General features: G+C 46.5%; 1 protein-coding gene and 1 long non-coding RNA gene across 2 annotated transcripts; one reads left to right on the top strand and one right to left on the bottom strand.

The window, feature by feature from the left end:
• Positions 1-376: 376 nt before the first annotated feature.
• On the top strand, positions 377-3,684 carry LOC120712177. Its single transcript, XR_005690741.1, has 2 exons — positions 377-3,244; positions 3,385-3,684. It is a non-coding gene; the product is annotated as an uncharacterized LOC120712177 (long non-coding RNA).
• Positions 3,685-9,666: 5,982 nt separating this feature from the next.
• On the bottom strand, positions 9,667-12,259 carry LOC120713372. Its single transcript, XM_039999353.1, has 5 exons — positions 12,244-12,259; positions 11,887-11,974; positions 10,789-11,382; positions 10,132-10,189; positions 9,667-10,034 (listed from the first exon to the last, which is right to left on the bottom strand). The coding sequence occupies exons 1-5, from the start codon at positions 12,257-12,259 to the stop codon at positions 9,918-9,920; spliced, it is 873 nt and encodes a 290-aa protein (XP_039855287.1). The 3' UTR covers positions 9,667-9,917.
• Between the last annotated feature and the right edge of the window lie 1,210 nt (positions 12,260-13,469).

Raw genomic sequence — 13,469 nt, 5'->3', positions numbered from 1 at the left:
AATCAATATAAAATTGAAACGGTTGGCAACCGTTGGGGTGGTAACTTCCGTTGGATCGGAGGAGGACGCGGAGCAGGGAGCACAGTGCTTGTGCCCGTTATATCGGAGGAAGCTCTTGTCGGAGAGTCCAGAAACCTCCAAGGTCTTTTATGGTGCACAAATACGACTATATACTACCATTTGAGAAGGGCTCGTATGTAAACATCGGACGGTTGAGATTTATCTATACCACTAAAATATTGATAAGCAATATAGAGTAGTATATTTAGATAGTATAAGTAGTATAAGGGTACAATGGAAAAGATAATTATTATACCCATTCATTTATATTATTATTTTTCTTTCTCTCTATTTTCTCAATCTCTTGTTCATTTCTTCTCAGTCTCATTCCCCCGTCAGCAAGTAGGGTTCCATTGCCGGCGAAGTCTTCGCTCCCCGCCATGGATGCACCCCTGCGAGAAGGGCGAGCAGCGGCTCGCCCCCAGGGCCGACGGTCGCCGCGCTCCTCGCCATGGAGGCGCCCCTGCGAAGAGGGCGGGCAAAGGCTCACCCCCAGGGCCGACGATCGCCGCTGAGAAGTGCCGACGGCTCGCTACTGCCAGGGAATCGGATCGGTCCCCCGCTCGGTCGCTGAGTCCTTGGCGGCGGCGGCCCCCGAGACCCCTGCCCTCTGACGGGAATGGTGGCGCTCTCGGCTCGCAGATCTGTGAAGTCGGCCCCATGCCACCATCGGGTAAGGGCGAGACCCAGATTGGGGGCCCAATCCACCGTCGGCCGCCGCCATGGAACCGACGCGGCCCATTCCTCCTCCGCCACCACGGCAAGCGGCGGCGGCCGCGGCGGCGCCGGCACCCTCGACGGGTCAATTGCTGGATTTGCTGGTTTTGCTATTGAGTATAATTGTCTGATATTGCTCTTGTTAGTTTTGTAGCTGATAAAAATTCTCGATATGATGTGACCTTGAGGCCTTCAAATATTTATTCTAAAAATTTATGCAATGATTTAAATATCTCAGCTGGTAATTCTTTGACAATGTCTACTATCAAGATTTGTTCATTCTTATTTGATTTGAAGAAAAATAATATGAAGGAAGAATTCGTTATGCCATGGTGCAAGAAATTAATTGTGGGAGCTCATTTTCACAGCAAGCAAGAGAAAGTTCCGGCCAAGGAAAACTCAACGTGAGGCCCTCATGCTATTATGTTAACTAATTCAGTTTGTTAATTGAAAGCATTAGCAAGCTTGCCGTATTATTTTAATATATACTCCTGGACGTGAGTCTCTATTTGGTAGAGTGCAGCTTGGGTTGTATTCGATTTTGTATATGTGGTCAAGTCCAAGTCCTTTTCTTTTTTTTGTTTTGCTGCCTGCGTACACTTTCCTCTATACTGGAGCCCAATTGGTTTAGTGGGTCAAGTCAGGCCTATAGTACTAGTTTATCCAAGCCCAATTCAAGTCATGCTCCTGCGTGCGTATATTTGGCGACGAGATGGCCCTGTATCAAGGGACGGGTTCCTTTTTGTTGACGGTGTCTTCGTCGAGGGTCTGCCTCCGGTCCTGAGCAAGAGCACTGGCGGCCTTCTTTCATCTACCTGCCATCCTTCCAGATTGTGACTGAGTGCGTGATCAGGAATTGTTTCCTAGGTGCGCTGCTCCGGATTTCTTCAGTGGATCCCCATCTTCTAATCGTGTCTTCGTGCACAGGTGGAAGAAATTATCTAGGGTTTGGCTTGATATCACTGTAAGCTGAACTCCATCTATTATTTCTGCTACTTCGATTGGATTTCTTGGAACTTGTAATCAGCTTGTTACACATATCGTCTCTGTTGCCTGAGCTTAATTATACGGCTGCTATTGCTAGTTGAGACATTAAAATACAAGAGAATTCTATACTATATATCTTTGGATCTGTGATTGGTTGTTGGGATAAACTAATACCAACTTAATTGCTGTGACTGCAAAACTGCTGATTGATTTCGATTTACCGTGAAAGATTGGGCCAAATATTCGGGCATCGTATTCGTGTCTTTATCACGATAATTAGAGGAAATGTGGCATTATAAAGATTGCTGGACTTGTAAGAAATAAGGTAACCCTCCTTTTTCATCATTCAACTTTACTTATCTCCCTAGATATTATCCTTAATTAACTCAGTGTCAAGAGGTGCTTCTCTTTGTGCTAGGAAATATATACCCCTGGAAGAACAATGTAAATACCATGTTTGTGTAAATGCTAATTTTGTTTGCTTCATACTGCTAGTAACATAGAAAGTTTGAAGTTGAAATAAAAAGAAGCATGGAATTAAATCTATCTTTCCAGTCTTCCAGCTTGTAGGTCTCCTCGGCATCGGTAGATTTGTAGCCATGACTACCTTTTTCCTTGTTCCACGGATAGTCAACAATTGTGACCGCTAGTTTGAGCCTAAAATTAGTAATATCCTTCTGCGCATTACCAATAGAAATAGTGGTTAATTTATAGTGTAAGATGGGGCATAGATTGGTACATGTTATTTGAACATTGAAAGGTACCTGGGTGAATATGGTGGACAATCTACTTCCTGTCCAAAGCTCCATGAATTTCAGTACGAATAGCCCACATGACGAACTGTGAGAGTAGTTTTTATTTTTTGAGTTAGGAAATAGCAATGTAACATCTGATTTGTTTGCCGAATTGAAAATGCGCAGCCTACTCGTTGGTCTGTATTCTCCTGTTGATGCATTCAATGACATGCCACTCTTTGATCTTAACATCCTGCCACTTTGTTTGTGTCTCCATCTTTAGTTTCTCTAGATGCTTGATACGGTTTTGCAGCCCTTTCACCTAAGAACATTGAGATCATCAACAGTTGAGGGAAAGTGTTTTTAGTTTGCTAGTAAGTATTGCCAATAGATTTTAGATTTATTTTTCTATGTGTATTTTTCGAACAAACCAGGTACATACTTTTGTGGAGGTTCCTTTATTTCATCGCCTTGGGCTAGAAGGCCGTGTATATGATGAACATCTTTTATACTTGAGTCTTTCCATTTATGATGAACTCTTCAGTGTCGATGTTAAAACTGTCGGCAATGTCCTTGCATAGATCTCTTCTAATTTAGTCTCTTTCAAATTTAGTAAAGAACCAAAACCTGCTTTATTAACGGCATCCTTTTGATCTAGGCTGAACCGGTTCATTATCTGGACTAGTAATTTCTGTGAGCATTACATGTTCCCTGCATTACGAAAGGATATTGCGTGCGGTCAGAAAGTGAGTTTAGCTAATGTATTTCCGTTGACTTCATAGAAAATTGAATTACTGTCATGCCCTAGTAATATATATTTGCAGAAATATTGCATGCAAGGTTTATGTCATGATCTGATCCTTTTTTTTCTTACTTTTTGCTGCAGCACATGGATTCATTTGGTGAAAGTAATACTCACACGGCCTCTTGATGTGTTCTTGCTACCTGGCGAGGTGGCTCAAACCTAGTCCTGTTTGTTGTGGTCGGCACTGGTGGAGTCTACGAATTTTTTGCCATCAAAGTGTGTCAATTTAAACTTTGAAATCAAGAATTCATCCATACTGATCTTGTAATGCAACGTAAAAGTGTACTTACAGACGATGTAGTTGTATTCTGATTTGCTGCTTCCATCGGCACGTTTGATTGTTGCATCTTCAAGCAATGCTTCAAGGTTGACTGTGTCCTCCCTTATACCTGTAAAATTTGTGTACCCTGTGTCTTACTCAAGCAGGAATCTGTGTCTTGTGTCAAATAAAATACTACGAACCATGGAAGCTAAGCTTATTCGTTCAGCTGTTTGTTTTAGTACTTTTCAAATAAAATACTACAAACCCTGGAAGCTAAGCTTGTTCGTTCAGCTTGTTTGTTTTAGTACTTTCCAAATGAAATATGATGCAGCTTCCTTGTTCCTTCACCAAAGGAGATATGCAACTTCAAACATGTCATTTTCACAATTGTGACAGCGAACAACAGGTTCCATAATTATTATTGACTTCTAATAAAACAAATTCCTTCTGATCAACTGAGGTCTATCTTTTTTTTGAGAACGTGCCTGAGCACGTGTTTCATTAAGAGGAGGAGAAGAAAAACACACAAAAGTTTAAGTTACACTGCGGAGCACCCATGGGCCACCCCGCTCAAAGAAAGAAAAAATTACAATACAGCCAAAGATTCGCGACCAGGAAGACGACCTAGAGCTACAGGTAGACACTCAACTTGTTTGTAGCCTGCTAGTGTCCAAAGAACAGCTTCATCAGCAATGGAGCAGAGGATTTGCTGTACTGATCTAGAACGGTGGTCGAAAATCCTTTTGTTACGTTCTATCCAAAGTATCCACGAGATGAGAATGACTGTGGAGTCGAAACACCTACGGTCAGTCTTGGGTAACCTTTTCCTGGCCCCTGACCACCACTCTGCTAAAGAAAAGGGGTCCCGATCGGGGAACAAAGGTTGCCAATGCAAAGTTTGAAGAATAGCATACCAACATTCTTTGGAGAAAGGGCAGCTGACCAGCAGGTGAGTAATTGTTTCAGAAGCTTGACAGCAAAGGGCACAGCTATCATCATCCTGCAAATTGTGTCTCTTTCTTCTAGCAGCCGTCCAGCAACGATCATGGAGCACAAGCCAACCAAAGAATTTGCATTTACCTGGGGCCTGAGTCTTTTTCAGGATTGTAGCTCCTGGTATGGAGTATTGGCCAATGAAAAATGCCCTATAAGCTGAGGCTGTGGAGAAAGTGTGATCACCCGTCCATTTCCAGATTAGACGGTCAGGGATCTCGGGATGGAGGATGATGTTTCTCGTGAGGTCCCAAATCAAGAGATAATCAAGGAGCACCTGAACTGTGAGTGCACCGGTTATATCACGAATCCACAAGTCCTCCTGCAGACCTTCTGCAACTGTCCTTTTTCTCTGAATGCGCGGGCCAACAGCATTGCAAAGGCATGGCGCCAGGTCCTTAATGGATTTACCCTGAAGCCATCGATTTGTCCAGAAAAAAGAGCGAGTGCCATCACCTAAATCAATGGAGATTGAAGCGTGAAACATGGCCTGAACAATATTTTCTTGTGTATCCTGCAGCTGCGACCAGGGCCTATTATCATCTGTCCTGCTCAGCCAAAGCCAACGCATACGCAGCGCGTATCCAAACAGTTGGAGATCAAGAAAACCAAGGCCGCCCAGCTCAGGTGGCCTGCAGACCTTGGGCCAAGCAAGCATGCAGTGCCCCCCCTTGACGTCTTCAGCACCCTTCCACAAGAAAGCTCTCCTCTTGTTGTCAATATATTTGATCGCCCAAGGGGAGATGTCAACTACCATTGCAATGTGTGTTGGTATGGCTGACAAAACAGATTTGATCAGCATAGCACGACCAGCTTTATTTAAAAGCTTGGATTTCCAAGAGGGGAGGCGGTCATTTACTTTGTCGATCAATGGTTGTAAATCAGTCTTTCTCAATTTTTTGAGGGACAGAGGTATACCCAGGTACTTTGTTGGGAACGGACCAAGCTTGCTTGGGAAGTGTTGCAACAACGACACAGTATCCTCCAAGTTGCATTGAATGGGCGAGATATGACACTTGTCCATGTTTGTTCTGAGGCCAGATACGCGGGCAAAAATTTCTAGGATCCCTTTAGTTAGTTCCAGATCTTGCTGCTGCGACCGAAGAAACAAAACCACATCATCGGCGTATAGGAAGACTCTCTCTTTTACACGATCATCGAGTGGGAGTAGCAGGCCCAATGCATCAGCTTTCTTAAGCAAAGCGTTTAGCACTTCCATTGTGAGGACAAAAAGCAACGGTGAGAGCGGGTCGCCCTGCCTGAGGCCTCTTGCGTGACAAATGCGACGACCAAGGGACCCATTGACAATTATCTTTGTGCTTGCCGAGGAGAGGATCATCGAGATCCAGTTTTGCCATCTCTTAGAGAAACCCATTTGTTTAAGCAAATCAATGAGGAATCTCCAATTTACTGTATCAAAAGCCTTTGATATGTCGATCTTTAGGAGAGCTGTCGGTTTCTTTTTCTGATGCAGCAGCCTTGCTGTGAGTTGGACGGCTTTAAAGTTCTCATGTATCATTCGGCCACGGATGAAAGCGCTTTGGTTTGGTTTTACCAACCGATCCATGTGTGGTACCAATCTACATGCCAAAACTTTCGTAAAAAGCTTGGCAAAGCTGTGGATGAGACTTATGGGCCTAAAATCGCTGACCGTAATAGCATCTTTCCTTTTCTTCAAGAGCACCATAAAAGCTTGGTTGACTAGGTACAAACTTCTACCATCCAGCGACCAGAGTGCATGAAAAGCTCTCATGATATCCGGCTTTATGATCGACCAAGCTTTTCTATAGAAAAGACCTGTGAAGCCGTCTGGACCGGGAGCTTTATCAATCGGAATTTCCAAGATGGCCTTCCAAACTTCTTCCTCGCTGAAGCACTGATCTAGCGTGGACGAATCAACTGAGGGCAAACCAAGAGTGTCAAAATTGATTCTAGAAAAGATATCTCCCGGAGCTCCCAGAATGTTGTCGAAATGTTGAAAGAAAGCATCTGCCTTTTCATCCTCATTCTTGAGTTGTATATCATGTAACCGCAGGGAGTTTATATAATTTTTCCTGCTGCGGTGACAGGCCTGTAGGTGGAAAAACTTCGTGTTTGCATCACCTTCAGCAAGAAAAGTGATACGGGACCTTTGTCTAGATATGGACCTTTGCAAGGATGCAAGTCCCAGCGTGTAGAGCTTGGCCTTTCTCCTCAAAGCGAGTTCATGAGGTGCAAGCGCTCGTCTCTCCTGAGCACAGTCGAAGCGGAAGACAATCTCTCTAGCAATGGCAAGCTGTAATCTTACTGAACCGACATGCTTAGCACTCCAACTCTTAAGAGCCTTGGCCGTAGCTCTCAGCTTGATGTCAAGCGACCTAAAAGCATCCAGGTCTTGGCGCGGCAAGGGGGAGTTCCATGCCTCTTCAACCACTTGTAAAAATCCCTCGAAATTTGGCCAAATATTCTCAAAACGAAAACGTTTGAGGTGAGGTAAGGCGCAATCCGTCTTCAACAGAAGCGGCGCATGATCCGAGCAATCAGTAGAGAGCGCAGAGAGGTCATGATCAGGGAAATCCAGCAACCACTCCTCAGAGGTGAAAAAGCGATCAATGCGCTCAAGGGTGGGGGTGTCACGTTCACTCGACCAGGTGTAAAGACGACCCCTGAGGGATAGTTCCTGCAGCTCCATATCATCTATGAAGCGGCGGAAGCGACCCATCATTCTTCTATTTAAATTGGAATTGTTTTTGTCTTCAGCCTTGTAAATTAAGTTGAAATCACCGCAAACCATCCATGAGTCCGAGCAAGAGGACCTAATCATGCGCAGCTCATCAAGAAAACGAACCTTATCAAGGTCAGACTGGGGACCATAGACACTGGTCAACCACCATGACACACCGCTGGATTTAAGAGTAACCTTCGCGGTCAGTGAGAATTCCCCCCTCGAAATATTTGAGACAGACCACACGTCACCCTTCCAGGCCAAAAAAATTCCTCCACAGGTATGACACGCAGGGAGAGAAGCAAACTCAAAACCAAGGCCAAACAGTTCTCTGATCATGGTGTCATCACAGTCATCTAGTTTTGTTTCCTGCAAGGAAATCAAGGAAGCTCGCTCCTGGCCGACCAATTCATGTACAACATTGCGACGCGATCGCGAGTTCAACCCGCGAACATTCCAAAGTAGAAAGTTTTCACAGATCATTTGGGCAACAGGACTTGCGACCTGGGTGGGAAACCGAATTTACAGCAGATCATCTCCCTCGGAGTTACCGAAGGAAGACAACCCAGACGGTAGTAGCGCGTCCAAAGCCTCACATTGGGAGGAGCTGAGGGTGGAGTAGAAAGTATCCGTAAATTGCTGGAAAGATGATGTGTCTGGCGGGTGGCATGCCGAAGTGAGCCCCAAGCGCCTCATCATGACATTTTGTGCTTGGAGTACAGGCTTCGTTGCATGGTGACGCGACTTCTTGGCCAGCCTCTCGCTGCGCCTGATGGTGGCGGGGAGCTGCGGTGTCCGAGCTCGGCGTCGCGGCGGAGTGGAGGCGAGGACGGCCGGGGAGGCCGCCCTACAGACATCCGCAGCGAAATCAGAAACGACCTTTTTAATCGGCGAGCTGACATCAGGGGAGAGCAGCAAGGGTGGGGCCTCCTGAGATCCTCTCGAGACAGTGACATTTCTCCTTGAATCAGGTGAGCGAGCTACCTGATCGATAGAATCGATTTCAAAACGTACCGATTCCAGTGCGACCTGATTGTGCAGCATGGTTTCCTGGATTGGAGCAGCATCCAGCCTAATATCTGTGCTCCCAGCAGTCGAAGACGAAACACGAGCATGGGTGTGGTAGCTGGTTCCCAATGCCTCAGCTTCCATGAGCATTGGGTCGGCAGTGATGGAAGGAGGGCAAGAAGAGAGGCGCTCAACAGTCAGCAGGGTGCAGCAATCATCTGGCAGGCGGCATGCAAGCCCACGACCAGAACAAACAGAATTGGCTTCAGCGACCATGGGATCAAAAGAGCGTGGTACAGAGCACAAAGACCTCCCAGCAAATTGCGACGCCTCAGGTTCAGGGCAAACATGGGGCAGCGCCGTATGTGAGGCCATGCCTGCAGTAGTCGGGGAGATGTGCCGGGGTGGGGCGCAGCGACCAAAACGCAGAGGAGCAGGCAACGACCAGCCAAGCCTCGATGCAGGCTCCGGGCGAAGCTCCGGCAGTGGCGACCGCGGCCCAGGGGCACGACTTGTTCCCGCACCCGAGGCAGAGTGTCCACAAGAGGGTCCCGCAACAGCGCTACTGGAGCCGGCCAGGCTGCGGAGAACCGTCCGCCGAGGCCAAGGCCGGGAGCGCGAGCCTGAGGACCGCGCCACAGCCGCGCCGCGGCTAGCTCCGACGCGCCGCACCGGCCTCCCCTGGCCCCTAGGGGGCAGCGCGGCCGGCCGTCGGCGCTTGCAGTTCTTCGACGAGTGGCCAACACCATCGCAACGGAAGCAGCGCGTGGGGAAGGTGCACCGGGCCGCCACATGGTTGAACGACAGGCAGTTGAAGCATCTACCGACCAGATTTGCCGGGACAGGGCGGCGAGAGGGGGCGGGGCGACGTTGACGCCGCTCAGACATGAGGCGGCGCCTGCTCAGCACCAGTGTGAAGCCCTCAGCGTCGACGAGCGGGACGACCCCGGGTTGAGCGACCTACATTGACCGACGAGGAATAGCGACCGAGGAGGGAGGGGCGCGATTGCCCCCAGCACCCCCCTGTGGATGGGAGCGACGAGCGTCGGCCATGAATCCGCTGGCATCGCAGCCAGAGGGGCGTGGAGGTGGAGGGCGGCGAGCTTCAACGGCCACCTCCTTGCCCTTCACAGAGGGGCGCGGAGTGGACCAGAGCAACTGCTCTTCTTCTTCCTCGGAGTCGGATGGGGCACTGAAACAAAGACCTTCGGGGGGGCTGCCATGGGGGCGGGAGGGACCAGATCCGGGCGATGGGGCGAATGGAGAGGCGTTGGGGCTCAGGGAACTAGAGCTGGAGGGCTGCGAGGGGGAGCGAGGGTGGCCGCCGGCGTCGGGGTGTCCGCCGTCGGGGTTGGGGGGCGGCGGAGGGGAGGAGGGTGGGTCGCTCATTTTGGGCTCAACTGAGGTCTATCAAAAGAGTGCAAATCTGCATAGAAGTAGCACATTCATCGGGACCTCAATCTTTGTGCCTACATACTACGATCCCTATATGGCATACATTCTACTTGCTACAACTCATGTTACAACAATCTATCTACTTCAAGATGGCATCTCTCACACCAGTAGCCTGCTCTTTTCAATCAGCAGCAAAGTCAGCAAAGTCTCTGCATTCCATTGTTCTCTGCAACAAATCCCACAGCTGTTTCTTCAGAGCCAATTTAAGTAGTCTAAATCTCTGAGCTTCCTGAAATGCTTCTCCACATCTTGCCTCGACTTTGGCCACTCTTCTCTTTGGATGACAGCGGTGGCATCATCCCTTTTAGTCTGAAACATACAATTATGATATCATTAACCACCCAAAATTACTATTGCAGCCCACTTTAACGAACAGAAGGCTAGATATAATAAACAAGCACACTACCTTGTCAATTATTCTAAAAGACTCCCCTCCATAACGTATCAGTAGCAGGTCGTTTCGCCTATCAATTAGACCATTAGGACAACAAATGTGTTATAATTTTTTTAAAAAAAAGTTGCTACATGAGAAATAAACGCTAGGCAGAAAGAGTATAATTTCAGCTAAGTGAGCAATTCTGTTTCTACTACTACTGACACAATCATTGAGCTGGACGTTTGGTATGCCAAATTCAGTAGGTCATTGCATGCACACAGTTAAGTAGTTTAATTAGTTGACAAGCAAGGCTACGGGAGAAAAAACAAACCTGCACGCTTTCAGTTAGTACTCCAGAATTCATGTGGCCCATACATGTTCTTATCTGTAGTTTGCCTTACCAAATACAAAAGAAATTCAAACTAAATCCATGGCCCATACATGTTCTTCTCTGCAAACTGAAAATTGTGACCTAAGGCATGTTCATACTGTTATCTAAACTAATGATGATTCTTGAATCAAAGATTGGTGATATAAGAAATAGAGGAATAAATTAAGGACTACACCATCAATATATTCATACATATAGCAAATCAGAATTTTAATTGACATTACGCCAGCGAATCAAAACACATTGATCCATACGGACCGTACGACGAAAGACAGCAGGTTGCAGATATCACTTACGGCGAGCGCCAGGAGCGAGCTGCGCGGCAAGCGTCAAGAGGCGACCACCTGCAGCAGCAAACGCCCACAACCAGAAGGCCGACGGCGCCCGGCGGCGCCCGCGGTGGCGCAGGAATGAGTGGGCGACGCCGAAGGTCGGGCACACACCGGCGGGGAAGGCCAGTTATGAATCTATCGTGGCCGCGGCGTGGTAGAGCTCTCCCCCGGTGCCTCCAAACTCCAAAGCTCACCACCGCGGCGGCGGCGGCGCGGCCAACGCGCACCTCGCGGAGGCGTACCCCGTGGCGGCAAGCGCAGAGGATGTGGGAGGCGTTGGCGGCCGGGGGGGAGGAGGAGGGGGGCGGGACCAGGAGGAAGCATGACGGCAGGCGGCGGCGCGGCCAACGCGCACCTCGCGGAGGCGCAAACCGTGGCGGCAGCCGCAGAGGACGAGGGAGGCGTTGGCGGCCGCGACGGGGACGGGCGGCGGCGGAGGAGGGGGCGAACCAGGAGGACTGCAGGAGGCGCGACGGCAGGCGGGGGGAATGGGAGTCTCGCGAGAGATTGACGAGGGGGCGGCGGTGGGTTGGAATGGAGGGCTCGAATGCAAAAAATCTAAAAATTCTTCTTAATTTATATTTAATTGGTAATGATAATTTTACGAAAGACGGTTAGATCTCTTCTATACTACTAGTAGGGTGCACGTGCGCACGCACGTATTTGAAGAATGATATTGTGAGAAAATAATCACACTAAATTTTAGTTGCAACAAGTATTTTTTAAAAACTATGTCTCGTTGGTGATGAAAATATCAAAATATTATAAATAAAAACACGTAAATAGTACGAATAAGATTGTACGGAACACGTACGGATAATTAGATAAATAATTAGACATCATGATATAATGCTAACTATCTTAGAACTTCAAACACACTACAATAATATAAGTTGGGTTTAACGGCATGACAGAAGTTGATCTAGACAGCATAGCTTAAGATTTTACAAACCAACCATCAACTACAAATAAAATCAAACTCTTGATGGTCAATATCTTGCAACGTATAGTTTATGCACTCATATTATTGGCAAAACGTGCATCATGAAGGATGTAGTCCACAAGTGCTTTATCTTGCCATTGACTTCGACATTTCCTTGGTTGACCGTATGCATGGTGCTTCCCATCTCGAACAAACAGAACTGCATGACTGCAAGAGCATTCATGGAAAAGCATTCACAGGTAAAATTTATTCAAGCACAAAAAATGCTGCTAATCAGAATCCAATTTCCCCATTTGGGGCGATAAATCTAAGCTGTAAACCTATCATCAATACTCAACGGATACAAATTAGCACTGTTAAGGTCAACTGAGAGAGGAACACATGTTAGATCTAATTAACCATAAATAGGATCTTAGATTAGTCTAATCATGATTACTAATTAATCTTAATGCGGAATTAATTACTTAATGACTAACCAGATCTGATAGCCATCACGGATGCCTCTGTTGTTGAAGATCTTGATGTAAATGACGAGCAGCAACTCCCGTCTATGCCGTAGAGGTAGTAGAACGGGGTGGATGTCGATACAGATCGAGGGACACCGCACTTCCAAACCTTCCAGCACCTTAGAGATCGGTTAGGTTAGGGATACGCTAACCTTGACGGCTTAACTCGCGAGTAAACGCGATTGGGGAAAACCAGGGGTCTTCCCTTGGTTATATAGTGCTGTAGGCTTGGGGCCGGGCCCTTAAATGGGCTGAGTTTGCCTCCCGATCAAAGACAACTAACAGAGATTAATAATTGGATTAGGATTGGGCCTTTCGGCCCAATTAGATCTTGACCGAGGTCAATAATTCCAACATTCTCCCCCTTGACCGAAGGTCAACAACTTATTCTTTATAGTGTTCAAAATATTGATCACGTGAAGGTGGATACACATGGATCAATAATCTCCCACTTAATCGAACAATCTTAATCTTAAACTTAAACTTTTGTCCGCCTTATGTTCACACTCAATACCATAGCAAAACCCAGCAAATGAGTCATTGGCAAACATTACAAAAATACGAGGACACCATTAACCAAAGTCCACTACAGTACCTCGATAGAACACTTACTTAATTTATTTTGGGAGTTTAATTATTCGGCCTCATCCAGAATCACATTTCAGGTTTATCATCAAATCCATACTAATTTTCGCGAAAATAGGATAAGAGATAAAACCCTCAATTAGTCATGTTGCTAGCAATTTTACTTAATGCATTAAAATGATTTGATCCTAAGACCCTTTATTCACAACATAATAGTTTAAATATCAATGGGCTTGACACCATCAACCAAAAATTGTTACTTTAAGGGAATACTGTTATTAAACAGCGACATTGATTCAAAATCAATGTTAATACATTAATGTTACCAGAATATATATATTGCACATGCCTGCCTAAAACATGCTATACAAAATTGGCCTTAATTATGCCAATCTTATTTTAGAGTTTTCTGCAGAATTGCTCATATATGTAAGAGTGAAAGACATAAAACTAATTGTGCACATTTATATCCACACACTCTTACAAAAACTTGACTGAATAGTACCTTAATTAAATAGGCATGTTGTTATGGTGTTTCTATCTTTTAACACCTTTTCCAGCAGACCTCCCCTGGACTAAAACTAATAAAGTTTTGTCAAGCATTCTGGCTT

Source organism: Panicum virgatum, chromosome 6K, assembly GCF_016808335.1.
Source record: "Panicum virgatum strain AP13 chromosome 6K, P.virgatum_v5, whole genome shotgun sequence".
NCBI lineage: Eukaryota > Viridiplantae > Streptophyta > Magnoliopsida > Poales > Poaceae > Panicum > Panicum virgatum.
The sequence above is the reverse complement of the archived record's forward strand: the minus strand, read 5'-3'. Positions and strand labels throughout refer to the sequence as shown.